This window comes from Phoca vitulina, unplaced genomic scaffold, assembly GCF_004348235.1.
Source record: "Phoca vitulina isolate PV1807 unplaced genomic scaffold, GSC_HSeal_1.0 scaffold18, whole genome shotgun sequence".
Classification (NCBI taxonomy): domain Eukaryota; kingdom Metazoa; phylum Chordata; class Mammalia; order Carnivora; family Phocidae; genus Phoca; species Phoca vitulina.
The window spans coordinates 18,283,062-18,310,130 of NW_022589721.1; the positions used below are offsets into that span (position 1 = coordinate 18,283,062).

Sequence of the window (27,069 nt, forward strand, 5' to 3'; positions counted from 1 at the left end):
ATAGACCCTGAGGATTCTTCCACTGGCTCCCAGACCGGGGGAGTGGACAGTAAGACTTCCGAGCAGTCTGGCGTTCATGTTTGTGGTCATGGCAGGCTGATTGGGAATGGAGGCAGGGGTTGAGGAGAGCCTTTCAAGGAGCCGTGAAGAGAAATGAAAACAGACTTGAAACAACTGGGTATCAAATGCTGTTAACGATCAACCCCTGTTTACTCATAAGAATGAAGGACCAGGAGATTAAGGGAATTTGAAATCTACATCATGACCTATAAAATGGCTCCATTTAATTACTTATTCCAACTACCTCCTAAACCAGTTTTTCTTCCTTTTCCTTCTCATCATTTGATAGAAGTTGCAAAGAACTGTGGAATACCCAGCATCTATCTCTAGCGGGGCTCTCACACACTGTTTTATAATTATCCGTCTGTGTGACTCTTCCTCCTTCATTAGGCTGTGAGATCCCTAAGGCAAGGATCTTACCTTATTCATCTTTACATCCTAACACATCATAAGGCTCTTGATCAATATTGTGGGAGGAAAGAAGGAAGATAGGAAGGAAGGAAGGGAGAGAGGGAGGGAGGGAAGGAAGGAATTGAATTGAATAAGATAAAGAAAATAAGGATCTAGGGCATACATTTAAGGCTTTTCTTCTATAACAACCAGTTATGATAGATACATGGTCTTGATTGGATCCTGGTTTGAACAAACTCTAAGAGATATTTAGAGGCAAATGGGGACATGTGAATATGGATGGTATTAGATGATACTAGGAAATTATTGTTAATTGTTAGGTAGGCTAGTGGTGTTGGAGTCACATAAGAAAACGTCCTTATTGTTTAAAGATGCACAAGGAAGAGGTGAAATGGCATGAGTTATATATAATTCACTTGTAAATATCTAAAATCCTTCAGAAAACAAAGGATGGCAAATCAACAGTTGTTAACTCTAGGTAATGAGTATACAGGTGCTTATTATACCATTTTCTCCATTTTTCTGTACCTTTGAAATTTTTATGATACAGAATTCCAATAGAACAGTTTTCCAATATAACCACAGTGCGGGTATCAAATTCAGGAAATTATCCTTGCTAAAATACTACTTTCTTACATACAACCCATACTCCAGGTCTGCCAATTGGCTAATATTGCCCTTTATACCAATTTTTTGTTTCCAGAATCCAATCCTGAATCACGTTTTGCAGTTACGTGTCATGCTTCTTTGTTCTCTTTCGATCTGAAACAGTTTCTCGGCGTTTGTCTTTCACATTGATACACTGTTTTGTCGCATTTGCGCAAGTGTGTCCATGACTTGATTCTCGAATCCTCCAGGATTCTGGCAGGAATGAGACCTAAGATGTTGTGGTCTCCGCCAGGTGACACATCGGGAGGTACCAGATGTCAGCCATTGATTCGACAACCATGTACAGAGCATGTACTAGGGCTGAGCTCTGGAGCCCCCAAACTGAATCCAACCATGGCCTCACTCGTGAGGAAGACGGGAAGTAACTTCGTCCCAACCCAGTGGGAGCTGCCACAGTGGTGAGCAAAGCACTCCAGGGCAGAGCGCGGGAGGAAGGGAGGAGGAGTTGCATTTTGGACGGGTCTTGAGGGCTGGCTAGGAGTTCCCCCATAGGACTGGGGAAATGGGCCCTGCCAGATGTGTTTGGAAGCAGTCCCCGGAGTCAAGGGGCCTAAAGTTTAGAGACTGTAGGATGGCCAGGTTGGCTACAGAGATAGAAAGCAAAACAATAAAGATTCTTTTCTATAAAAACGGCATCCCCCGCCATGTACACCGTTTTATAATCTGCTCCTCTCATTTCACAACTTGCTCTGGACATTTTTTCCACATCAACAAATGCAGCTTAGTTTTAGTGGATTTTTAAGTGAGCCATTTCCAATGTCAGACTATGATTTATTTAACCAATCTCTTGCCGATGGACACACAGGTTGTTTCCAGTAGTTTTGCCACTTCGATCTTTATTCATTCTTCTCCCATTTCTCTGATTATTTCCTTGGGATAAATGAGGGGAGAGGCTTTTGGCTGCCAAGGTCAGGCCGAATCTCAAGGACTCAGGATTCTCCCTGAGTCAGAGAGAGGGGCATTAGGCTGTCAGTTGTCTTTTTTCATCCCTGCCTTATCCCTGCAGCCAGAACAAAGCTCCTTAGAAGCCTGTTTCCCTGCCTGTGTGAGCTGACTGTGGGCCGATCATGAGAGTCGGTTTAAACTAACGACTCACACCGATTATTGCCAACATGGATGATTTAAGAGTCCACGGAGGCACACTGACATTTTCTAGACATAAAAGTAAGGACCTAGATAGACTCATATCCTATCCCAAGATGCCAGAAAGGAAAAAGAGGAAGAACAAAAGGGTTTAGAAGCCACTCTGCCTGGAGACAGGGAAGGAGATGGAAACTTCACGTGCTGAGCACAACAGGGGAGGAAGGACCCAGACTCTGAAGCCAGGTGATTCAAATCTTGTAGTTTGGGCCAAGTCACAACCTCTCCGAGCCTTGGTTCCCTTGGGTGTAAAACGGGAAGATAAAGGCTGCATAATGGAGTTTTGGGGAGGGTATAGCGCTGGGTGGTCCGAAGCCCAAGAGGGACCCACAGGTGGTTCGACAGAAGAGACTTCATTGCAGGGACCTCTCACACAGGTGTGGGCAGGGCTCAGGGGCCAAGCAAGGCACCCAGAGGCTAGCAACAGCGGGAAGCCATTACCCCCTCCAGGGCGGAAGGAACAGCAGAGGGAAAGAGTTGTACCAGCAGCCAGGGATTGCTCGCACCGTGGCTGGAGTCACGGATGCAGCTGTGGCCGGTGACATGACCAAAGAAGGAGAAAACGAAGAAGAAAGGCGGCATCCCCTCTCCTCTGGCCCTCCAGTCTCCTGCCATTGTCTACTGGGGCCAAGCCCAAGCAGAAGCCAGTGGCGAGGGACTCTGGGCGATGCAGACCCGCTCGGATGCACATCTCTGTTTCAAATGTCATGGCATCCGGGATGCTGACTGCCTTCCGCAGCACGCCCAGCGGAAAGCCGTAGTCCTGCAAGGGCGTGGTATAGCCAGGTCACCTGAGGAGGTCCAGCCCGAGGAAGGCAAAAGTTCAAATGGACTCAAGTGGATTCTGGCCAGGAATCCAGGTAAACAAGCCGTCGATTCAGAGACACCCAAATGCAAGGTGTTGGAATTCATCTAACCCAGCACCCCCAACTCTTGTTTTACGTGGGTAATTTGCCTAAGATCATCTTCTAGCTAGTTACACATCCAGGACCAAAACTGAAATATTAGGACTCCAGAACCAGCTTTTTTTTTTTTTTTTTTAAACCATACACATGATTACTGCAGCCATGCGTCAAAGTTGTCTCTGCTAGAGCCATGAATGTACTTACTCCTAACGTCGCCGAGCCATAAGAGGTTAACTATGCCTGGTATACTGTGCCCAACAGAAGTTACGAGAAACCACAGTCATCTCATCTTTGATGGGCTCAAGCAAGCAGGAAGTACGCGCAGTCTTCCGAGCTCAAGGAATAATGAAGGACAAATCTTCCTCCAAATTCAAAAAATACATCCGCAGTGCCAACACCACTCATACGATATTCACTTTCGGAGTGCTTACTTTGTGTCGAGTCCTTTAACGGCTAAGAAGAAAAAACTGATACGTGCTGGCCCTGCCCCAAGTGGGCCCCACGGTCTGTGCCCTCAGTTTGATCACAGGTCCCTGCAGGACCTTGACCAGTTCATTCTTGACCACCCAGGAGCTAATTATATAGTCCGGCACATGGGAGGAGTCCGACTCACTCTTGTTAAACGAAATGAGCTCGGTCTGATGCGGGAGGCAGACAAGTCAATAACAGCCACAGTGAGACATCTACACAGAGAGAACTAGAAAAACAGAGCAGGGGCATCGATTCAAACCAGGGGCACGGTTGGCTTCCTAGAGCAGGTGCCACCTGAACTGAGATGCGAGACACATAAGGGTAACCCACAAACAGGAGACGGTAGGAGGCGGGGTTCAGCAGAATCAATCTGATACAGGCTTAGATTTTTCTCTCTCCTCGTTTTCAATTCTACTTAACTGCTATCCGCCTCTCCTTGCAGAGCTGACCGGTTTTTACTCTCAGATGAGAGAACAACCTTCAGTTGTCCCACAGAGACATCCGGTGAGCCTGTTCTGGTCTCCTTACGAAAGTCACCTGTCTGGAAGGCAGGTGGAAAATCACAGCAGTTGCTCTCGCCGGGCCTGACAAGTATGAGGAGAGAGAACATCGGCATCTGACCAGGAGCAGGGCGAAAGGCGGGAAGAGGGTGGAGAAGGTCCTAGCAGGAGGCAACGGCTTCCAGTCCTGACCTGTCCTGCTCCCTGGGGGGCAGAGGGTCAGGGCCAGAGTCCCCAGGGTCGCCAGGGGCAGCTTCTCCTCTCAGCTCAGGTTAACACGGGACAAAGGCACAGAGAGCGTTCACCCCAGAGCCTGACATGACTCGGATTTCAGAACAGGTGACACAGTCACTCCTGGCACTGGAGCTTATAAATCAGCCTGCAGCTGGGCCCAGGGTCAGCTGTGTGTCTCCTGGGGCAGACAGTGTGCCCAGTGAGTCCAATCCCCTTGGCAAGACATGATTGGCCTCACTCACCCTCCAGCCCTTTGCTCCCCACTCCCACCCTTTGCCTACACTCGCCTCCAGCTCCCCATTCCTCTTGCATCCAGACCTGAGCAAACACTGTCACCTCCACCTGACACTCTGGCCCTAGCCCCGCTCCTTGATCTAGTTAACCCCTGCTCCTCGGTCAGGTCACAGCTTAGAAATCTCTGCTTCTAGAAGTTTCCCACAATCCTACCTCCAGGTCCTGGGGAGCTTTAATCGACAGACTGCATGCCCGTGTCTCCCACTAGGGCTCCTTCAGGGCAGAAACCAAGTCCTTTTCATCCCTGTATCCCCCAGCACCCAGCACAGCACCAGGCCTGTGACTGAGCCAGGCCAAGTGAACACATGAGCGTCTCTTCTCTCGTGGGAGCCACTGAGGGATGGATTCCAGCCAGCAGGAGGAGAAAGCCAAGGTCACTCCTCAGCTGAAGGGGCCCTTTGATTGGGGGGGGGGGGCGGTGCGGACAGTGCTCCCTCTGCATGAAAAACCACTCCCTTCTATTTGCAAAGGGCTTCCCCTGCACCAACCCTAACCCTAACCCTAACCCTAACCCTCGGGGGTAGGTATTAATCTCTCACTTCCAGAGGCCCAGAGAAGGTGGGCTGCCTGCCACTGGGAGGTGGCAGAGAGCGGGCCGCCCTGGCTCCGTCTGACGCTGGTTCACCAGCAACGCTGATCTCCATCACACACGCTGGGCCTCTGGCGTTGCCCAGGGGAGCCTCCAGCCTGAGTTCCCGGTGAGGAGTCGCTGCTTGGGCCCTTCCTGTGACATGGTAAGTACTGCCTGCTCCTCCTCCTTAGTGGGGTGCTCGAGGCTCGAGTCTCCCCGCAGCCAGCCCTCACACACCCAGCTGTCTGAACCCCTGCCCGTGACCTTTAGGTCCATGTCCCTCAGGAAAACGGGGGTGGGTGACCACAGAAAATTCATGACCCATGGTGGGAGGGTTGAAGGCACAAAGGGAAGAGAGTGGTATCACCCAGAGTCCATGAGCCCAGACATCCCTGACCCTTCGCCCTTCTTCCCGCCTCCCAGTCACACACGGGTGCCTTTAGCTTGCAAAAACTAACCGGGACCCAAGAGAGTCTGGACAATGTAGTTTCTCCGTGTTGGCAGGGCGGGAAAAAGATAAAAGGGCAGGGATCCCGCTGAGCACCGGCAGACGGCATCTGCACGCCGTTAGGGCCGCTAGAACAAGGCGCTGTCCCCAAAAGGCCCTTGCGCGGGCCCCGAGCACAGGGAACACTGGCTGTGCTTTCTGACCTGCACCTGCTGGCAGTCTCCTTGCGTGTGAGGAGTTCCTGCCCCCGACCTCAAAACAGAAGTTAAGCTCTCACCCAGCCAGGCTCCCTTGCAGCTGGGAGTGGGGCTTGGGCTCCACAGATTTGCCAGCAGGAGCTACTGGAACAGAAGCGAGTGATGTGAGGGAAGAAGGCCCTTGCAGCATCCATGTGAGGCCCGCTCGGCCGGTCGGTCGGAGAACGGGTGCTCGCGCCGGAGCAGCATTCCCGCGGCAGGCAGACCCAATTCCTGGCGCAGCCGGGGCCACGGTGGCGGGACTGTTCCCTCTACTGCTCGCTGGGGGCACTCCCTCACCAGATCTGGTCATGCATGTCAGTGCCAGGGGGTCAGCCTCGGGCCCGAGTCCCCAGCCTTCCCAAGATTCTCTGATTTACCCAACAATCTTTTGACACAAACATGAAAATTAAAGTGTAATGTCCTTATAAAAAGTATACATGGGGCACCTGGGTGGCTCAGTCGTTGGGCATCTGCCTTCGGCTCAGGTCATGGTCCCAGGGTCCTGGGGTCAAGCCCCGCATCGGGCTCCCTGCTTGGCGGGGAGCCTGCTTCTCCCTCTGCCCCACTCCCTCCCCCTGCTCGTGCTTGGATGCTCTCTCTCCCCTCTCTCTCTCTGAAATAAATAAATAAAATTTAAAAAGTTTTAAAAAAAAGTATGCAAATGTTAAATATGCAGCTACGAATTCTTTATAAAGGGAACCATCCTCCATTATTACCAGTACCCCTAGTGCACCCCCAGGGGCCCTCCCAGAACCTGCCGCCTCTCTAAATGTAATCGCCACCCTGACTTCTAACAGCATAGCTCCGTGGTGCCTCTTCTTGAATTGTATAGAAATGGGAGCACAAAGCAGGTATTATTTTGCATCTGGCTTCTTCTCTGCAACATCGTTTCTGAGAGTCCCTGATGTTGCTCTCTATGGCAGTGCTCTGTTTGTGTTCCCAGCTGTCTAGTATTCCGCCGGAGGAGCAAGCCACAGTTCGCCCATTCTGTTGCTCATGGACACTGGGGTGCTTCTGGGTTAGGCTTATGATCAGTGATGCTGCAGTCAGCATCCTCACACGTGGTGCTCCTGTGCGTTGTCGTGCTGGGCAGTCACACGAGGGGAGCAGAACTGAGGCCGGCTCAGATTTTGATAAGGAAAAAAAGGTGATTAAAAAAAAAAATCTTTCCCCCCAACGGCTGGTGCTAAGGGACACTACCACTGCTTCGCTGAAGTGTGACATGGCAGGCGGACAGGGTCATCACCTCTGGGCCTCAGTTTCCTTATCTGTAACCATAGCACCAACCCCATCAGACTGTTGTGACGGTCAAACTGAAGACTCAGCTGGAGGAAAGGGGAAGAAGGCAGGCGAACGAATATCGCTGTGGAGAGTCTCTGTACCAGATGCTTCCCAAACATTAGCTCCCTGAGGTGTCACCATAGTCGTAGGGGGTGGGTCTCCCTCTTCTCTTTATACAGTTGAGGAAAGTAGAGCTCAGAGGTTTCGGTGAGATCCTAAACGTGGCTCCAGGTCACCAGGCTGGTAGGGCAGCGTCAGCTTTGCCCACGGCTGCCAGACCACCCCCCCCCGACCCACCCCCCCCAAGTCCGTGCTGAATATACACAGAAGGTGTTGATGCCTCTCCCCGGGAAGGGGACTCATCCGCTTCCTCGGCGCCCCGGGGGGGCTCATTTGCCGCATGGGGACAGTAAAACCATCGGAGGGCAATCGTGAGGATGAAATCTGTTCATTGGGTAGGAAAGGGAAATGAACATTTCTGAGGAGAGCCAAATGATTTACACATACGACCCGAGTTAATTTTCACAACAGCCTTCCAAGACAGGAGCCAGATCCTTTCGTTCTAGCTAGGGCATTCTGGTGTCCTGAGTTGTGACTCCGAAGTCCCCACGGCAAGCCAGCCCCCACTGCCCTCAGCACCCCTGGAGAGTCCAGTTCCTGCCCAGGGAAAGGTGTCCCGCCGGAATTAACCCCGCAAAGACGACAAGCTCCTGCCACTGAGGCCAAACCCATAACTCCTCCAACTGCCTTTGTTCCTCAGAACCTGAAGCCAGGCCCGCACCCCCCAACACACACACACACACCCCACAGGCCCTGCGCAGCAAGCTCCCCTCCCAACCCCCCACTGCTATCAAGAAAGCCATTGTCAAATGCACACACTCAAAATGCTAAAAGACTGCGTTTTTATTTTTCAAGGGCCCATTCCTAATCACAAGAGGCCACTTAGTCTGAGTGGGGCCCAGTAATGTTGATTAATGATTATGCATTTCTCAAGAGAGTGGGGGACGTTGGACTCCGTCTCCTGCCCAGGGCCCGCCCGGGGTGCGCATTAATCAGGGCGACCACCGGGGGACGCAGAGCTGTGACCAGGGACCTTTGGGCAAGAGCGCTGCGAGGCCCCAGCACAGGGGTGACTCTTAGTGTCCAGGTGCCTTTGCAGCAGGCCCAGCTGCCCTGTGCCCGGCCTCACCCCGCCGCCCTCCCTTCCCTAAGGGGCTGGCAGGGGGGGTGTAGGGGAGTCACTTCCCCTCTTCAGTGCCCGGCTCACCCCTCCGATCACACGCCACGTGGTTGTGAATATTAATCAGACCCCAGGCACCGCCAGGTATTTCATCTTAATGATGTTAAGGGTTGTCTTTAATTCCCTTTCTCTGTGTGACAGATACAGACATCATTAATGAGTGAGCGCTCCAAGCTCCAACCCCTAACAGGAAATTTTATCTCCATGTCTTCAGCTCCGCCCCCAGGCCCTCCCACCGTCGCCCCCACTCCTCTCCACGGATTCGCTTCCTGCTGGGCTTGCGCCCACGTCTTAGGGATGCAGAATCCGGAAAAGGGGCTCAGAGCGACCACATTTCCTCGCTGAGGAAAGAGAAAGAGAGCAAAGGGGGAAAGTGGAGATTCAAAAATTTCCCTTTGGGGACTTTCCACGGAGGTGAGGCGTCGGGGGCTTGTGCACACCCTCAAGTGTGAGGGACAAAATAGAGCAAAGCAGAATGAGGATTTTAAGAAGTGCTGGGGTAAGGCAGAAAACGGAGGGCTGGTACCCCCACACACCACGCCACAGGGGGAGCGTAGCGTGGGACGATCACTTTGGAAAACTGCTAGTTTCTACTACTGCTGGATGTGCACGTACTCTGAGATGTGGCAATTCTCACTTCTAAGAATTAGGTCTACTAGGTGCCTTACCCAACAGATATATGTGTCAGTATGTCCCCCAGGAGATGCGCCTGGGTAATGTTCCCAGCAGCACTGCTCCTTCTAGCCTGAAACTAGCCTGCTGCCCATCAGCAATAGCACCGAGGAGCAAATCATGGTGCATTCATACTGTGGAATGATCTACAGCAACCAGAATGAAAGCAATACAACTATACACACCATGAACGACTCTCACAAGCATCACATTAAGTAAAAGCAGCCAGACACAAGAGAAGAGGTAGGGTATGGTTCCATTTATAGAATATTCTAAACCAGGCAAAAATCAATTTATGTGGTGACAAGGCAAGACGGTGGCTTACCTCGGGGGCTTGGTGACCGGCAGGGGGTTCAAGAAGGCTTCCAGGGGCTGGAGAGGTCATACTCTGATCAGGGAGCTAGTGACACAGGTGTGTTCAGTTTGTAAAAACTCATCAAGCTGTACACTTAGGATGTGTGAACTTTTCTAAATGTACAGTATACAATTATATTCACTATTATTTATTTATTTATGTACTTATTTATTTAGTAGGCTCCATGCCCAGTGTGGAGGCCAACGCGGGTCTGGAACTCACGACACTGAGATCAAGACCTGAGCTGAGATCAAGAGTCAGATGCTTAACCGACTGAGCCACCCAGGCGTCCCAACAATATTTATTTAGAAAAAACAAAACAAAAATAGCAGCATTGTAGCGGATCTGTTCTTTGGACTTCTTAGTAAAGATTAGAATGACCATAGAATTGCGTTGGTTGGCTGGGCTGTGTTTATGTGAATGTAATCCTGTGCTGCGACAATGCTTTGTGTTCTTTCAGCTTCATTTGCTATTCCACCTAGGCCCTCAGGAAGGCTTAGGTTTCTGAGCTTCCCTTGCGGGTAGTTGGGACCACGTGGCTGAGTGCTGGCCAAGAGCATGTGGGCGGAAATGACGTGTGCCACTTTCCGCCTGGCCCCTAAAATCTCCCGCATGATCCTCCACTCGCTGTCTCTTTCTCGAGGTGTTCACCATCTACCAAGGATTCAGTGTACTCTGAGGTCCTGGGAGATGGTGGAGCTGCCGATAGTTCGTACCATGACAGACAAAAAAAGGTTTAAACCCTTGCACTAACTGAAAGGACACTGAGTCCCTGAATAACGGCATGGAGCAAGACCCCCTACTCCTTCTCCACTCCCCTTTCTTGGCCCCACCATCCCACCTGCCTACCCACACTGGACTGTGATTTGCACAAGAAATAGATCTCTGGGGGCACCTGGGTGGCTCAGTGAAGCATCTGCCTTCGGCTCCGATCATGGTCCTGGAGTCCTGGGATTGAGCCCCACATTGGGCTCCCTGCCTCTCCCTCTCCCACTCCCCCTGCTTGTGCTCTCTCTCTCTAATAAATAAATAAAATCTAAAAAAAAGAAAGAAAGAAATAGATCTCTGTTGTGATGTGCAGCGGGGAATTAGTGATTGCTTGTTACAGCTACCGATCTAACCTGACTCACATACAATACGCCTTTCAAAAGAAGCCCTTTGGGTCCTGGGTCTCCAAGTGGAACCTTCTCTGCCTTGTAAATGGGAGTGGAAGTGAACATTCTTAGGGAGAAATACTGGTTTCTCACTCCTTGCATTGCCACAGAGAGGAAATTTCCCGGGAAGGAAAAGTAAACCAGAAACTCTTAATTTTTCTCCCAAAGGGAATACTCATGATTGGTGAGTCAAGGAAGGAACTGAGCTTAGCCCTTGCGAAGCCCATTAGATCTCTGGAGAGCCACCTTCTGGGCTCTTCCCCATGGTAAGCTTATAGGAGTAGACACTCCTGTCCTTGCTTCGCTGTATCAATGACATGGGGAGGTCAGTCTTTCAAATTCCGGGGTTCCGTTTTAGGACATCTCCGTGACTACACTCCTACAACATGTCTTCCAATCCATCTTTTCTCAAGAATGAAGCTAACATTTTTATCTCTATCTAATAACTGTATCTTTCACTTGGCTCCAAACTGGGGAGGAAAAGGGGAGAGTGATTTATTGGTCCTCTAAAATCCAACAAAGATTAGGAAAGTAGCTGTTCTCTGTAGCAATGGCTCAAAAAAATGAGACCAACTTTGAAAAATCATTTTGAACAACAGAAGTCGGGGAAATTTCAAAGGATTTGCAAAAAAAGAAGGGGGGAGCAAAAAGGGCCTGAAACGAGGGGCAAATTGTGACAACACTAGCTGGGACCCCTCTCTTGCTAAACAAATTTAAATCAGCCTCACTTCTGTCTTTTATATTAGGATCTGAGATTTCATTACAGCAAAGAGTTCCATGCCTAAAGGTCATTTGAAAATCGGATCTAGACAATCTCTGAGGCACCCTGTAGCCTGCTGAGCTTACATAAGGATTCCAAAGTTCCATTTCTGTACTGTTTGCCAGTGATGATGGTCTCTGGCAGACGCAGACAGAGACTGGCTGGAATGCGAAAAGACGTCTAATGGTTGGCTTCTAAATTAAAGGACTTTTGGAAGCAAAGAAGAGATGCATCCAGGTGATCTCAAGGATAGTGGTGCTCAACCTTTCTCTCTGTCTTGGGCAGAGTTTGATTGTCTCACCCGAAGGGAGGAAAGATGATCACCAATACCCCATCTAGACCAGAGAGAGTTGAGAGTGTTCCAGCCGAGAGAGGCGGAAAGGGCACCCTGCATTTAAGGAACTGAGAGGAGGTCGTTGGGAAGTTATTACAGCACTTTAGGGGGGATATTAGTTTCCTAGGGCTGCTGTAACAAATCACCACAAACTTGATGGCATGGAACAATAGACTTTTATTTTCTCACAGCTGTGGAGGCCAGAAGTCCAAAACCAAGGCGTCAGCCGGACCACACTTCCTCCGAAGGCTCTCTGGGAGATGTATTCCTTGCCTCTCCCAGCTGCTGGTGACATCGGGTGTTCTCTGTCCTCCTTGCTCCAATCTCTTCCTCTGTCTTCACATCACCTCCTCTGTGTCCGCGTCTTCCCCTCTTCTGTCAAATATCCCGTGTGCCTCTTTTTTTTTTTTTTTTTAAGAGGAGGGGAGGGGCAGAGAGGGAGAGAGAGAATCTCAAGCAGGCTCCATGCCCAGCACAGAGCCCCATATGGGGCTTGAACTCACGACCCTGAGATCATGACTTGAGCTGAAATCAAGAGTCAGACGCTTAACTGACTGAGCCACCCAGGCGTCCCTCCCCAGTGTGCCTCTTATAGGACACTTGTCATTGGATTCAGAGCCCACCGGAATAATCCAGGATGATCTCATCTCAAGATCCTTAATTACATCTGCGAAGCTCCTTTCTCCAGATAAGGTCATATTCATAGGTTCTGGGAACTAGTACATGGACGTATCTTTTGGGGGCCACCATGCAACCCTCTGCAGGGGGCATATCAGAATTTTGAGGACTATGTAATAATCAAACATTTGAAATATTGTTTGAAATAATTTGAAATAATAAACATAATGAAATCACCTTAATTTTTTAAAGTTTATTTCTTTATTTAAGTAATCTTTACACCCTCAAACTCACAACCCTGAGATCAAGATGAACATGATCTTCCGACTGAGCCAGCCAGGTGCTCAATATTGTCTTAATTTTTTAGCCACAGAATTCCCCTGCTTCCCTGACCCAGAGTCTTGCTCTGTATCTGGTGAATAACTTTAATAAGCCTTTCCAACATGGGTAGGTCTGATTAACTGCAAAGCTTTTATTTTGCTGAGTATAGAGTTTTGGAGCCAGAGCTAAATTGACCAAGACAGAGGGGACTGGAAGACCCACATGGGGAAAGGATGGAGAGAAGGCAGGAAGCCAGCTGACAGCTCAAGAGAATTTAGGTTATGAAATGGATCCATTCCTTCAACAAATATTTATCTCAAGAAGGCTGTGCATGCCAACCTTTGTGCTAGGTACCGGGGATGTGAGAGTGAACACACAGACTCGGTCTCTCCTCTCAAGAAGTATGGGGACTTACTTATCCCTGTGATGTTCAACGCCAACCCTCTTCACCGTCTTCCCCCCAAATTTTCAGCAAAATCCACACTGCTTGCTAATGCTCTGGAGATGAACTTGAGGGAGGAGATGGGGCGAAATAGAGGCTTGTTCCTGGGTTGGAATGAGGCAAAGCCAGAGACGCTTCCAGAAGGCCACATGTGGTTTACAGGCGCTAGTGGGCCAACCGGGGCTTTTCAGGCGTCCAGCATCTGCTTCCCCTTCTGATGAAGCAGGAGCACTTTGATTTGCTTTTGAATATTACTACTCCCCCGTTGCAGAGAGTCTTAATGGGACTGCCAGTCAAATGTCTTTCCCTCAATTCCTAGTCATGGGAGAGTCACAAGGTCAAAGGTAGGCCAGTAAGACTTGAGAATTGAACCCTAAAAGGAGGAACGCAAGCGTAGAATAAAAAATGGAGCTGATTTGGCCCAGCAGATGTGGTTCAGATTAGTTTCTGGAATCCCTGAATCCCTGGTACCCCTTCCATGCCAGGTGGCTCAGCAGCCCCTTGGGGTCTGTGAGGTACTATATATCCTTCCAATAAATTCTCTTTCGCTGAAGCTAACTGGAGTCATTTTTGGGTACCTGTTACCAAAGAACCCTAACTGGTGGCAGTGATCAGGAAAAGTCCAAATCCCTCCCATCTACTGAGAGGTCTGGGAACCCACAGGTGTTCAAGGCATGCTGTGGTAACAGATGCATCTTACATCCTTAGAGCCGGGTTTGCGACTTCTGCATCACGACAGTTTTGATCAAAATCTAAAGTCTCCCTTAAGCTAACAGTGACTGCCCTTAATGAACAAGAACACTCACTGCACCAGTGCCAGACCTCCGCAAGAGGGCAACATGGTGAGAGAGAAGAGAGAGGGAGCAAATTCATCCAGGTCAGATGAAGGCTTCCAGTGACAACTTGAGCTTAATAAACATTTCCCGAGTGATCTTTAAACCTTGCACCTGAATTCAATCCCACACTCCCTGTGGGTCTTTCTGGCCCTGGTGACATGGTAGGGGTCTCTCCTTTCTAAGCGCATATGCATTTGTACAGGCCACAGGGGAATTCCTCAAGGGAGACAAAGCTAAATTTATACCTTCCATTAGTCTTCCAGTGTTCTCGCCTACCTTCAGTCCATACGGAGTCTCCTTTTGCCCCAATCACAAGTATCACACCCCTTAGCGGATAACTACCCATTGTAGACAGAAGCTGTTCGACTGCTTTTTAAAAGTATCTTAACTTTGAATCCAGTCTTCCCAGGATCTCTAGCCTCTTCTAATATCCTCTTTCAGGGAACTAGGATTCCCCCGTATGAACAAGAAGTCCTCTAAGACTCCTGGGAGACCGGACCTTTAGCTCTCTCCCTTCACTGAACAGGTCAAATTCCTACTCAACCCATCACCCTGTCCAGCAGAGAGAACACACCCTGAAGACAGGGAGCTGGTCCTAATTGCATCTGCCCAAGCACTACTCAACAGACACCGAGTTTTTATCATAGATATAATTTATATAAATATATTTACATAAAAATGCTTTATATTTGTAATTTATATATTTAAAAAAAAATTTTTTTCCCCTTTGCAAATCACAAGGCAATTCCCCCTAGGGATGAGAGAAAGCTAATTTATACCTCCAACTCAAGTTTCCGAACGTTCTGCCCTGCCTTTGGCCTGGCAAGAAAAGAATCTTCTGTTGCCACTTCATGCCAGATGCTGCACTTTGGTTTCCATAACGGCAGGGAAGCCGCAGAGATCTTAACTCAGAGCTGGGTTCAGATCTGGTCTTCGGCCCCTTGTAGCTGCTTTATCTTAGGTGCCTTAACCACTCTGAGTCGGAGGTTTCCTGACCTGAGAAATGGGGATAATACTCCCTATGTCACAAGTAGGTTCCCAAACCCAGCTGAATAGCAGAAACTTTAAAAACATGCAGAATGACAGCGATGCAAGAAACGTGCGTCCTTAATAAATCCCAAGTGACTTTCCGGGACAGGCAGACTGGAAAGCATAGATTGGAGGCTTACGTTGCATGAGGCAGAGAGATACCTGGCACATTCGGGACCCAGGTGTGCTGCTGAAAACAGGATTCTCCCCTACCGAAGTTGGGAGGGTAAGGGGATCATGTGGAAAACTGTTCTGGGCTTTCACCATACACGTAAGGAACTACATGACATGATCCTCTCCCCTAACCCCAGTGACACTCTGGAGAGCAAACAAGTCAACTGGCAGGAAGCACGTTTTCTCCGCCCCGCCTTCCGAGATCCTAACAGTGTGAAGTCCAAACAGAGAGGATTAGATTCTTCCCAAGGTGAAGCTTTGCTATTAAGTTAATGCTGAGAATTTTAAAGGGGAAGGGACCTCAGAAACAGAGTCGCCATGAATGAAGCGCTGGCAACCAGCATCGCCTACTCGGTGTTACTCAAAGGCAGCTTAGAACACGGGGATACTGGCGATATGCTGTCCCCTGAAATAAGCAGGATCATTCCCTTCTTTCTGGAATTTCTCCAATACCAGGAGAGGGGTGCAGCACTGCTCCTGCTCGTCACCCCACCTTGTGATGAATGAAGAGGGCCCAAGGCCTGGCATACAAATGTGGATGGTTCATGCTCAAGAAAAAAAAAGGCTCACTAAGGTCATGGCACCTGCCTTCTAGTCTCTAGGTTCTTCTATGGCAAGGGGATTAAACTCCCTCTGCAGGTTCCAGGAGTCGGACCCATGGGCTACAGAAATGCCATAAAGCACACCACAACTGGATAGGACTCCTAACTCGATGGTTGCTAAAATCAAAACCCAGAGATTCCGCTTCCAGGAATGAATCCTACAGATATTCCCCGAGATGTGAACAGAAGTAGGTACTAAAACAGGCTGTGTCACTGGAAGAGCAACAAATCCTGGACACTCCTAAATGCCCGAGAGAGGACGCGTTCCAAAAATTACGTCGTATCTAAAAGAGGCAGCCGAGTGGGTACATGGAAACTTAAGGCAGGCAACTGTCAGGTTGTACATTTTAATTTACAAGTTTTACCAATAAAAAGGCTTGGTTACAAAAGGGGAGTTCTTTATACAAAATAGGGATTTTTATTTCACTCATTAAGAGAATCCACTGGCATGTCTTGCCTCACCAAGTCAAATCTCAAATAGCTCGCTTAGCCGAAATTATCCCCAAAAGACAGGTCATCCAGACAAAATTATCAGCTCCCTAAATGTGTCTGAGAAGAATTTAGTGAACGTTTTGCCTTGACCACAGGTATTCTGAAGAGTACCTGTAACCCTTACCAAAGCTACCGCCAGCAGGCAGGTGAGGTGCCAAGAGGGCATCCAAGAGCGTCGAGCTCACTTACCACGAGAACCTTCTCACACGCAGTTTCCGCCCCTGAACGGTGAGTGCGCATGCGACATCACAGGAATAAGGGCTTCTAAAAGTTTACAAGTAAATTTTTATTGTGGCCACAGGTCAACAGCAAAAACATACAACAGTTAAGGTTCAGATTCTCTCCGCCTCCCATCTTATCGTATAAATTAAATATGGAGAGGTACCCACAAACTTTTGTTAAAAACGAGCTGTTTTCAAATCCCCACTTCCTGGGAGAACACACATCGCTACCGCGTAAGGGTGGGGCAAAGCAGAGTCACACTGTTAGAGCGCAAAGTTTCCTGAGAAGAAACCAATCAAAATGTTCAAAGCCTTTCTAGCGGACTCCAAGTATGGCGGCCACTCAACACTGCTCCTGTGGCTGCATTCAGACTAAAAACATAAAATAAGAAACTGTGAAACACCAAAGCCTTCAAAAAACTTTATTGGGGGATAAGCCTAGCTCTGATGGGAAAAGCCCACCTATGAAAAAGAAGTTGTGGGTATTTACGCTGGTCTGACGTACATTCGTGACTTGCACATTCACGGCTCAAAAAAAAGACCCTCAAACACAAAATGATTCTAAAGCCATTACAACCCAAAGTTACGGGATTCACCTAGATGCGCTTGTATTAGCTCTTAAGATATGATCTCCGTACAGAGGAGCTTACCTTCCTCATGATTAAATGAAGCACGTGGCCATTAAAAGGGGAGCGGGGAGGGGGGGAAACAGACAATTTAAATAGGGTATAAGGTTCTCCTCTCCACACTATTCAATGAACATGTATCTAGAAGGAGAATGAAATGTGATCAATGCCCAGGTGTCTCTCAAAGAGAGCAACTCCCTGTGGCAAATGCGATTTGGAACTTTTAGCACAACACAATCCAAACTACTCTGGGTCCACACAAAACCAGTATGCCCTACACGAGATGCAAAGGGATCATGCCCACCACAGTTCACGCCTAGCCCCCCTGCAGCTCCACTATAGTTTTCATCACTTCACTTAAGGAAAAAAAAAATGCCTAGCAACCGCCCTCATGCCTCACTGACACCAATCTGTGGCCCTGGCTGACACAGTGGCACTTTTTTTTATAAGAAACATCAGTAGAGGTGGCAAATGGTTGCACCTGACATCAGGTCACAGCAATTCCAAAAGCTGATGAAGCTCTCCATCCGCTGGTCCAGTCTTCTCCCCTATTGTTACAGTTCTGCCACCAAAGGGGGGAACATGGTAGACAAGTTCTTTGTGACCAAGCCTTGGCAGAAGTCAATAAATAAGAGAGCTTGTCATCACAGGCAGAACCATTTTATGGACAACCTCCTCTAGCTGCAAATGCGGGGGTTGGGAAAAGAAGGAGGGAGGCGTGTGTGCGAGAAAGAGGTAAGAGTCCCTTTGTCAAGGGTTTGGTGACCCAACCCCACATGCCCTGCTTGGCGCCAGCAGACCGGGACCTGTCAAAACCCATTATTCAGACGGAAAAAGAAGAGAAGACACCAAAAAAATATAGTCAGTTCTGAAATTTGCACGGTTGATATTTGTTCTTCGTAGCAGTAAGGACTTGAATGAGAATCACGAAACTTGAGGAACACTTATATTTTTCTTCAGGATTTAAAAAATTGTGTCTTGTACTGAAAGACTACATTCAGTGTGGGTCGGGTCCAACAGCGTTTGCTAGAACTTGGTTGTTAAGCACACCCAGCACTGGGAAGAAACTTCATCTGAGCGGAGTGGCTGGTGGGCCGGCCTGAGGCCGCTCCTTCACTGGTCCCCAAGCCGAAAGCCCTGTCCCCAGTTATGTCTCCCGCCTCCGCCGTTCTGGTCCGCAGCTCGCCTCATGCTAGCGGGGGGCACACCGAATCCTGACACCCCTCCTCTCCTGCTGGGCAGCCAGCGGTACCTGGAGTCGTGGGGCGGGGGGGGACAAAGGGAGAGAAACAACACAATCACTTCCATGAAGTGATCCGACCATTCAGTGCATCTTCCTTTCTTGCTGTCCCCATGGCATCTGTCTCACTCTATTGTATTAGTCTGGCCAATGGAAGGCCAGGGACAAGGGCTTACTTAACTCTGCCTTTTCAGCACTTCGCTCAATGCCCTGGCCGCAGGCGGTACTCACTTTTCAGGTTCCTTAAATTTACTCCATTTCCAGCCAAATTCACGCTCTAAAAAAATTTGTTTTCTGATTACAAAAGTAATTCACGCAGAACAGTATGGAAACAAAAATATTACTCCCACAAGCCCAACAATCAGAAAGAGCCACCTATATATAGCATTTTGACGTATCTAAATATGGATCAAACTGGATCAAAGCATACAAAACAAACGCACGTGCAAAAGACAAATCTGCAGCCTGCGTGTCAAGGCCCACAGGACATCTCCCAGCCGCGTCCCCAAGGGGGACTGGAGGTGCCCACTCTGTCTTGGAGTCTGCGGTGGGTTTTTCATGTGAATTCCTTATCTCCCCTCCGACAGCATTCTTTCCATCTCCAAGATGGTGTGAGAGCTGAAGCCCACAACGGGCACACCCCATTTCCCACCTGACAGATTAATAAATCAAGAATCACAGAACAGCCAGGAAAACTTACACCCAGGTCTGTGCTCTCTAGCGTTTGGCCCTCCCTTGACTCTTAGTAAACTGAGAATGTGTTTAAACTTATTCCACTTAGTGGCTCAGTCGGTGAAGCAGCTGCCTTCGGCTCAGGTCAGGATCCCAGGGTCCTGGGATCAAGTCCCGCATCGGGTTCCCTGCTCAGTGGGGAGCCTGCTTCTCCCTCTGCCCCTCCCCTTGCTGGTGCACAAGCACTCTCTCTCTAATAAATAAATAAAGTCTTAAAAAAAAAAAACAAAAAACCAAACCTAGTCCACTTAGATCCTAATGTTTACAATTGTGCTTCAAGGCAGAGACCACCACCCGATACCCCTGCTCAAACCCCTTATGGCACCAAGAGCAACCCGTGAGCGCTGACTTGCCCGCAGCAAAGAGCCGGCCGAGCACGACCACATCGTATGGCGGGAGCTACCTGTGCATAAATTCACCTCCTCTTCACCACAACCCTATGGGGCAGGGACTATTATTAGTATCCCATTTTAGAAATGAGAAAACCAAGGCAAGATTGGCGGTCAGGATTCACACCAGGCAGCCCGGCTCCAGAGCTGGTAACTGCACCACTCCCTGCACTACAGGCCTCGAGCTGCAGCTGAGGGGACACACGGGGCACCGTTCAGGTGACAGCAGTTCGTGACTGGAGTCCTCATTTGTTTACATCATCCCTGACGCCTTCGTGTTCCCGCCAAAACCAGACAATGAACCCCTTTCAAACAGAAAAATAACTGCGTGCAGAAGAGGATCTACTTTTCTAACTGGAATGCAGAACAGCGATCTTAGAATTCTAGAACTCCCATTTCTCTTTTAAACAAACACAGCTTTGTCTTTAAATCAAAATGTATTTCCAACTCCTGATTTCTCAATATCCCTGATGTTCCGGTACAATAATATTCCTCCAAAGTGTATAATAAAATAGAACACTTAAAAAGGGCTGTCTTGCTTTGCTTCATACTATAAGACAATATGGAAGCCATCTCCACTGCTTAAACGGAGAGTGAAATTAAATGCAAGTAATTAGTACAAAAAGACACCCAATTATACATAATCAACAAAAATTTATGGTAATTTCAAAGCAGTTACTGCTTTTGCAAAGAGCTACATTTTGTCATCTGATCTTTATGCAAAATTTAACAGAAGGGCTTTTCCACCAACAGAGAACGCTCAAATGGAAGGCAGGCTCCAGTGTGCCCTGGATTTTGCCGCTAGAATCTCATATAGTTTGTTGCCTGCAATTGAGAAATATCTCCAAGCCGGTAAGTCAGAAATATGGCCATTTAAAGTAAAAGAACTGTTGGCTACCCACCAAAGGACCAAGTTGCTTTTTTTTTTTAATTGATGCATCTGCCGTCTGACTTGATAAACCTAGATCAAAAATCCAAACCTGCTGTTATCGTGCCCTTTGATAATTAGAAAGCAGATTGGTCATTTGTTTTTTTAGCCTGAAGGCAACTCAAGGCTCAGAAGACAAGTTTCTTTCTATGCACTTAAAATAAATAAATAAATAAAATAACAGTGTACTTCTCTGTTTGTATATTTCACAGAAGAAGGCTTTCAAAAACCTACCCGACTGACAAAGGTGGTGGGGGGAGAAGGGGGCCTCCTCAAGTTTTACTGCTCTCATCGACCCCTCGGAAGAATGACGAACCGCAAAATGTTAAAAATGAGCAAGATGTGTGGAAGGGTTGTTTTTTTGAAGCTTTTCAATGCAAGCCAGGACTGCACGTCCCCGACTGGGGATCAGGCGCGGTCGCCGGGCAGGCTGGGACACCCGGATGGCGATTTCACTGGTCCCTTCTTCAACTGTCTTTTGCTTCCCTGCCAGAATGGCCAGCTACTTTCATGCTTCAGTGTGTCAGCACCTCTTCTGGCTCGTAAAACCCCACCCCAGCCCCAACGTTAGGAACAAAGCTAAGAGCTCATATCTATCGGACACCCACCAACCCGCGGCCAACAGCGGACCTTACCACCTGCAGTAGTGGGAGACAGGGCGGCCCCTCAACTTACAGATTTGCAAGGTGAAGCTCGGAGGTTTTATTAAGTCACTCCCCCCCACTCCGCCCCGATGATCAAAACTGGCAGATGAGGGGAAGGGGATTTGGTTCTGTCTCAGAACCCAATCAGTGCCCCTAGCCTCCTCACTTGAGCGAACCCTAAAAGCAGACAAAGAACCAGCACACACTCCCTGGGTGCTTGGACTATACGAACCTCAAGTTTCTCACTTTCACTCTGAGAAGTCCCCCAAATTTTCTGTTCTATAATAGCTCACAGAAAAAGATCTGAAATTGCTAACCAATGGGTTAACTGAACCCCTTCGCCTCTCCTCTGGCCAAATCTTGTGTAAAACATGCTGGCGCACGGCGGCCCACACCGGAGCCTCGCACAGTGCCCCGCCTGCCCATCCGAGCTCCTCTGTGCCCAGTGTCGCCTGCCGTGAGTCAGCAGCAGCCCCCGGCTGGAAGGGCTCCACGGCGACGACCGAGCTGTGACTTTGATCCCTGGCTTCCTGGGACTGTGTGACCAGGGCCAGTCTGTTGGCTCACATTTCTCCACCCGCCAAAGACGTAAATGCTACCCCTTGTGGAGTTCTGAGGAGGACGCTTAAGACACGGCAGTAACATGGCTGTTCCATGAGAAAACAAACAAAAACAAAAGAACACTTACAAAAACTGAGGCGTGGAAAGAAAATTTCTTCCTCCCAAGTCCATCGGGTATCTGAACATTAGGAAGAAATAAAGATGTCCAACAAGATTTCCAATTAGCTCATTGATTACCCTGCAAACAAAGAGCCGAATTAGTTTGAAGCCCTTCAAGCAGTCAAGTGAGATGTAGCCAGTTGTACCCAGTAGGCCAGGGAAGAGAGCCCTCCTGGCAGCCCGTTTCTGGTCCCCAGGAGCCTGTGACAGCCCCACAATGAGCCCTTTTGTAGTTTGCGCGGCAAAGGTATTCCGAGGGGAGGGGAAATCGGTCCTGAGGGGGTCTGTGCTCTGCGAGACCAGCTGCCCTCTGACAGCTCTTTCAAGCCCCAGCTCATCCTCCAAATATCGTTTTTGCTACTTCCTGCCTCTAGAGTCGGAAAGTTGCAAAGCAAGCTTCTGACCGCTTCAGTCATAAATACCGTGTTTGCAAACCCCGGGCAAATCGGAAGGGTGGCAAGAGAGAAGCATGGGAACCCTTCTGGGGGGGGGGGGGCGGCAGGGAATGCGTTTCCCCACTCCTGGAGCCACACACTTCTCCCTCGCCTCCTGCATCCTTGAGTGTAAGACATCACAGAGATCAGGGATCACTTCGTACAGCTGACCTTCGCCTTGTAATCCTAAAATAAACATTGACCTTCGGTTTTCCCAGGGCTTACATACAGGCCACTTCAAGGTTTTATAGATCCACTCCTACTATCACGGATCCTTCTGTGTCTTCTCCTGCCACAGGCGTCCCGTCAGGGACAAATCAACATTTGCAGCTACTCCCAGACTCTGACCTTCTGGGCAGCGGGGCGGCTGTACCACGCTCAGAACTTGCTACGCTCGAAACAGAGTCTGTTTGCTCAATTCCCTCATTTCTATCACTACACGGCAGACGTTAGGACCACAAAGAGTAGCTATGTCAGACATATTAAGAACTGGTACTATTAAAATCTGTTAAAACATTTAAAGTACTTTGTAGCATAGGAAGTGGGAGTTCACAGAACAGTTGCATCTTGATATCTTCCTTTTAAAATTCTGACTGGATGCACTGAAGGTTTTCCTCTCAGCTCCAATTCCAGGCTAGAAATCTGAGCCTATTTGGCTAAAACTTCTGTACTATCAAACCACTTACAAAACTACTTCCCATCTGAGAATTTGCATTTCGATGACTGGCGAGCAGTCTTCAAGGCACCCTGGAAATGCCTCAAGGATAAAAAACATAGTAATTTTACGCATAGTTCTTAGAGGAGTCAAGCTCAGACACAAATTAAATTAGTTCCTTGTTTGCTCAATCTGGACAATGAATCCAGAAATATTTATTCAAAAACACATAAATGGAAGTACACGGTACCTAACGATGAGCTAACAAAATAACAATCATTCAATGCTAAATGTGCTTAAAGCCCTGCAATTTAATCAGTTACATCAAAATGAAATTACAGTTGATCCTTGAACACAGAGCTGAACTGTGTGGGCCCACTTATATATGGAGTTTTTTCATTAATACAGTACAGTTCCGTAAATGTATTTTTCTCTACCTAAGATTTTAATAATATTTTCTTTTCTCTAACTTACCTTATTCTAAAAATGCAGTATATAATACATGTAATACACTATAACTTACCAAATGTGTTAATTGACTGTTTATGGTATCAGTAAAGCTTTGGTCAGCAGGAGACTATTAGCAGTTAAGTTTTGGGAGAGTTAAAGAATATACACTAATTCCCAACTATGCAGGAGCTTGATACCCCTAGCCCCCATTGTTCAAAGGTCAACTGTATTTCCTAAGTATAAGGTCCCAATACATCAATGTTGAACTTCTTTAAAGTTTATAAAGATTAGAGAAGGAAAATAAACAATAATGGAAGTCTTCTAAGGATTTGTTTCCAATTAAGTAAATCTACTATCACTTACGAGCCTCCGATGATATAGTTGAATCCAAGGATAACCCAAGGTAAATAACAGGCCTAGGAAAAAAATACACACAAACATGAATAACCACACCTAAAAAGGATACAGCTGCTAAGGGGCTGGAATGGGTAAAGATATACTGATAAGAGCTTTATATAAATCCTTTGGAAAGTCACTGCAAAAATTTCTCAAACCAATCTAGCATTATTGTACTTACAACTTCCTATCTAAAATTATACTTATTCAGAGGCGCCTGGGTGATGCAGTTAAGTGTCCGACTCTTTGGTTTTGGCTCAGGTCATGATCTCAGGGTCATGGGATTGAGCTCCGCGTGCTCAGTGGGGAGTCTGCTTGAGATTCTCCCTCTCCCTCTGCCCCCCTCCCAACTTGCATCTCATGCTCTATCTAAAATAAATATATAAATCTTTAAAAAAATAAAATTAATACTTATTCATGTATTAGTAACTGGAGAGACAAAGTACTTTGCCCAGGGTCAGATACAATACATGCCCCTCTGAGTGAATATTAACAGAGTTTCAAAGGAAATAGGTGTCCTATGGACGCTGATGAAAACATGACCCATAACAGAACCACATTAAGACTCCAACTAGGAAACTGCTACCTACAAACTAAAAATACCCCATCCTTTTAGGTTCCTCTTTTGCATATTTCACAAAATTACTCTGAATTTTTATCTCATTACACACTGATGCCCTGAACTAATACTCTCCCCAATGAGAAAGCTCTCCAGCTGAATTCAACATTTGAGCCTCTGACCAGACCAGATTCAACACATCATACCAAGAGCTAAGGAAGCTGCAAGGAACTTCATGAACGAGTAAAGAAAGGGTTGTATATAAAGAACTTGAAGGCAGAATGCAGTAAGTACTATAAGAGAAACATAACATATTGCAGAGCCCAAAGGCAAGACTAATTCCAGGCAGGAGACTGGGAAGTATGTTCAGTCCCAACTCAAATGAAGAACAGGTAGGATTTACAAGAGGAAGAAAATAAAAAAGATGTTACTGGTGGAAAACTGTGAGCGAAGGCACTAAGGGAAGTGTTTGGGGACAAAAACTGTTTTAGCTAAAGTGTAAAATACATTAACAGGGAATGGTAAGAACAGATTTTAAGAGACTGCTCCCCATTAGTATCTTTCCTTCCCCCTCTCTATCACACACACAGACATGAGATCGCTCAGGGTCACATGCCTGAGGGGCCTGAAGCACAGAGGGAGTGAGAATAGTCAGCAAAGGATTCCAGGTTGGCTAAAGACAGGCGAGGGGACTGAGCAGGGGAGAGGGGGCCTGCCTATGGTACACTGCTCTGCAGTGACCTCTACTGGACGAGTCAGAAAGTGCATCTCTGAGCTGAAGAGGGATTTTGCCCAGACAAACGAAAAGGAAATTTTTCCAACTACGTGAAAGTACCTTAAATCGTGTCCCAAACCAAAATGATACAATCATGTCTCTGTTCAGCTGGGCCCAGACATAGAGTACTGACATGATCAGAGGAATCATCAGCAACTGCAAAAGAAGTCAACATGTAAAGACAAGGCTCCAGAGGCACTTAAAACAGGCTCAGCAGGAATCTTTTTTTTTTTTTTTAACCTCTCCCCTACAAACAAATTCTCATATGGCTATTCAAAAACCAAAAAGAAATTCAATCATCAGAATTACAAACTGATCCTTTCAGTTAATCAATTATACAATGCACGCTACAAAATCCTGGAATAAAATACAATTACTTTAGGTGTATTCAGAAATATCAGGGTCAAGCTTGGTTATTTGAAAAAAAGTAGGCAGTAAAACCTTACTTACTATATATTCTCAATTAAAAAAAATACATATCCACATAATGCATAGAAAATACTAGAGAACCATCACTCTCGATGCACAAACATAACAAAGAAGCCTGAAATGAGCAAGGAAAGTAACGGTTTAGATAATTCATGTAAGATGTTCAAAACAAAAGTTGTTGTAATTCTATAATTTCAAAATGCCACGTAATTAACCACAGGGTTAATGCAATCTAAGCTTCTCTCAAAGGCCATTAACTGTAAATCTGAAACACATAAAAGGGCAAATAGTTTCAAGGGACACTTACCTGCATATCCATCGCTAAGCCAGTAATCTTGGTTTATAAAGTTAAAGATCAGAAACAAACAAAGCATTGTGCACCTCGTATCAGTTCATTTCATTCCTGTGTTCTGAAAGAAAACCCTTTTCTAGAGTTCAGGCTGTTTAAAACATCCCAGAACACAAAAATATCTAATAATCTCCATTATGAATATTCTGTTATACTATATGATGACAAGGAAATGCGAGAAGTGAACTCCTCCGGCATATGACTCAGTTGGCCCCCTTGCGTCCTCTTTGCCTTGCCCTGCGTTTTAGCATCTCATCTTCAACTGGAAGACGGAGATACCTGTGCCCGGAAACAAATTAAGGATTCCACTCACCCCCAGGGCTCCATAGCATAGTTGAGGTCCAGAACATTTTTTTTTTTTTTTTGCCTTCCCTTAAAGGAGGGGAAAGGGCATCCAAAGTGCCTCATGTCCTGGCTCCTGGCCAAGCTTCAATGGCAGCTAAGCCCCAGAGCAATGTTAAACTCACCAACTGGGCACAGACTGAGCCATCATGCCCGCTCTGCTGCCCTCACCATCTGCACAGGTCCGCAGCTGGAAGAGAGCCGAGCAGGTCCTTTCCCAGAGCCGGGGCCTTACAGAGGGACCGAGTTACCGTGTAGGCCCCAAAGACAAGGGCAGCGGCGAAGTCAGAAAGGGATGCTGGTCGTAAATTAATTTTTTGAGAAGGAGCACAGATTCCAAAAGCTGTCTCATGGCACGGAATCTCTTTGTGCTGCAGTCAACAAGCTGTCACACACGAGAACACAGAACTGGGAACAAGAAGACGGACAGCAGTAAAATTCAACCAAATTTGGAAAACCCCACAATGGCAAGAGAACGCCATCACTCAAGGGCTCTGTGATTTACTACAGCTTTAAAAACGAACTTTAATTATTCATAATTATTAACTGTAGCAAACAAAGATGCAAATACTGTAATTTGAACTGTTGTATAGAATACTGTCTACTTCCCCAAACCTGCAAATAATGGTTTATTTCTGGCCCCAAACAACAGACTAAAGGATACCACGATGCAAATCCAGTTAAAGAGGAGCATGAATAAATAGTCTGCCGGCCTCCCATCAAAAGCTCCTAGAAACAAAAATAAGCCAAATGTCATGGTTCAGAATTTCAGAACAAAGTGACTCCTATGTAGAGAAATACTTCAAAAAGTTACAGAGAAAGCCAACATGAGAATATTTTTAAATTTCTCCTCTCAAGCAAAAGAAAATTTTTTAAAACATCTAAAACCATGCCCGGGGCCACCTGGCTGGCTCAGCCGGTAGAGCGG

At 47.4% G+C, this 27,069-nt stretch overlaps 1 protein-coding gene across 2 annotated transcripts in view; it reads right to left on the bottom strand.

The window, feature by feature from the left end:
- The window catches only part of DERL1 (derlin 1), a 68,086-nt gene that overhangs the window by 24,570 nt on the left and 16,447 nt on the right, over positions 1-27,069 (bottom strand). Inside the window, exons 3-8 of one of the 2 annotated variants that reach the window (XM_032415944.1) lie at positions 26,806-26,870; positions 25,758-25,784; positions 25,082-25,177; positions 23,655-23,707; positions 21,721-21,831; positions 16,515-18,351 (exon numbers count right to left, since the gene is read on the bottom strand). In XM_032415944.1, coding sequence (XP_032271835.1) covers positions 18,213-18,351; positions 21,721-21,831; positions 23,655-23,707; positions 25,082-25,177; positions 25,758-25,784; positions 26,806-26,870 — 491 coding nt within the window. In that variant the 3' untranslated portion in view covers positions 16,515-18,212. Of the gene's footprint in view, positions 1-16,514; positions 18,352-21,720; positions 21,832-23,654; positions 23,708-25,081; positions 25,178-25,757; positions 25,785-26,805; positions 26,871-27,069 lie in introns of those variants that run through there. The other variant, XM_032415943.1, reaches the window with a different exon arrangement.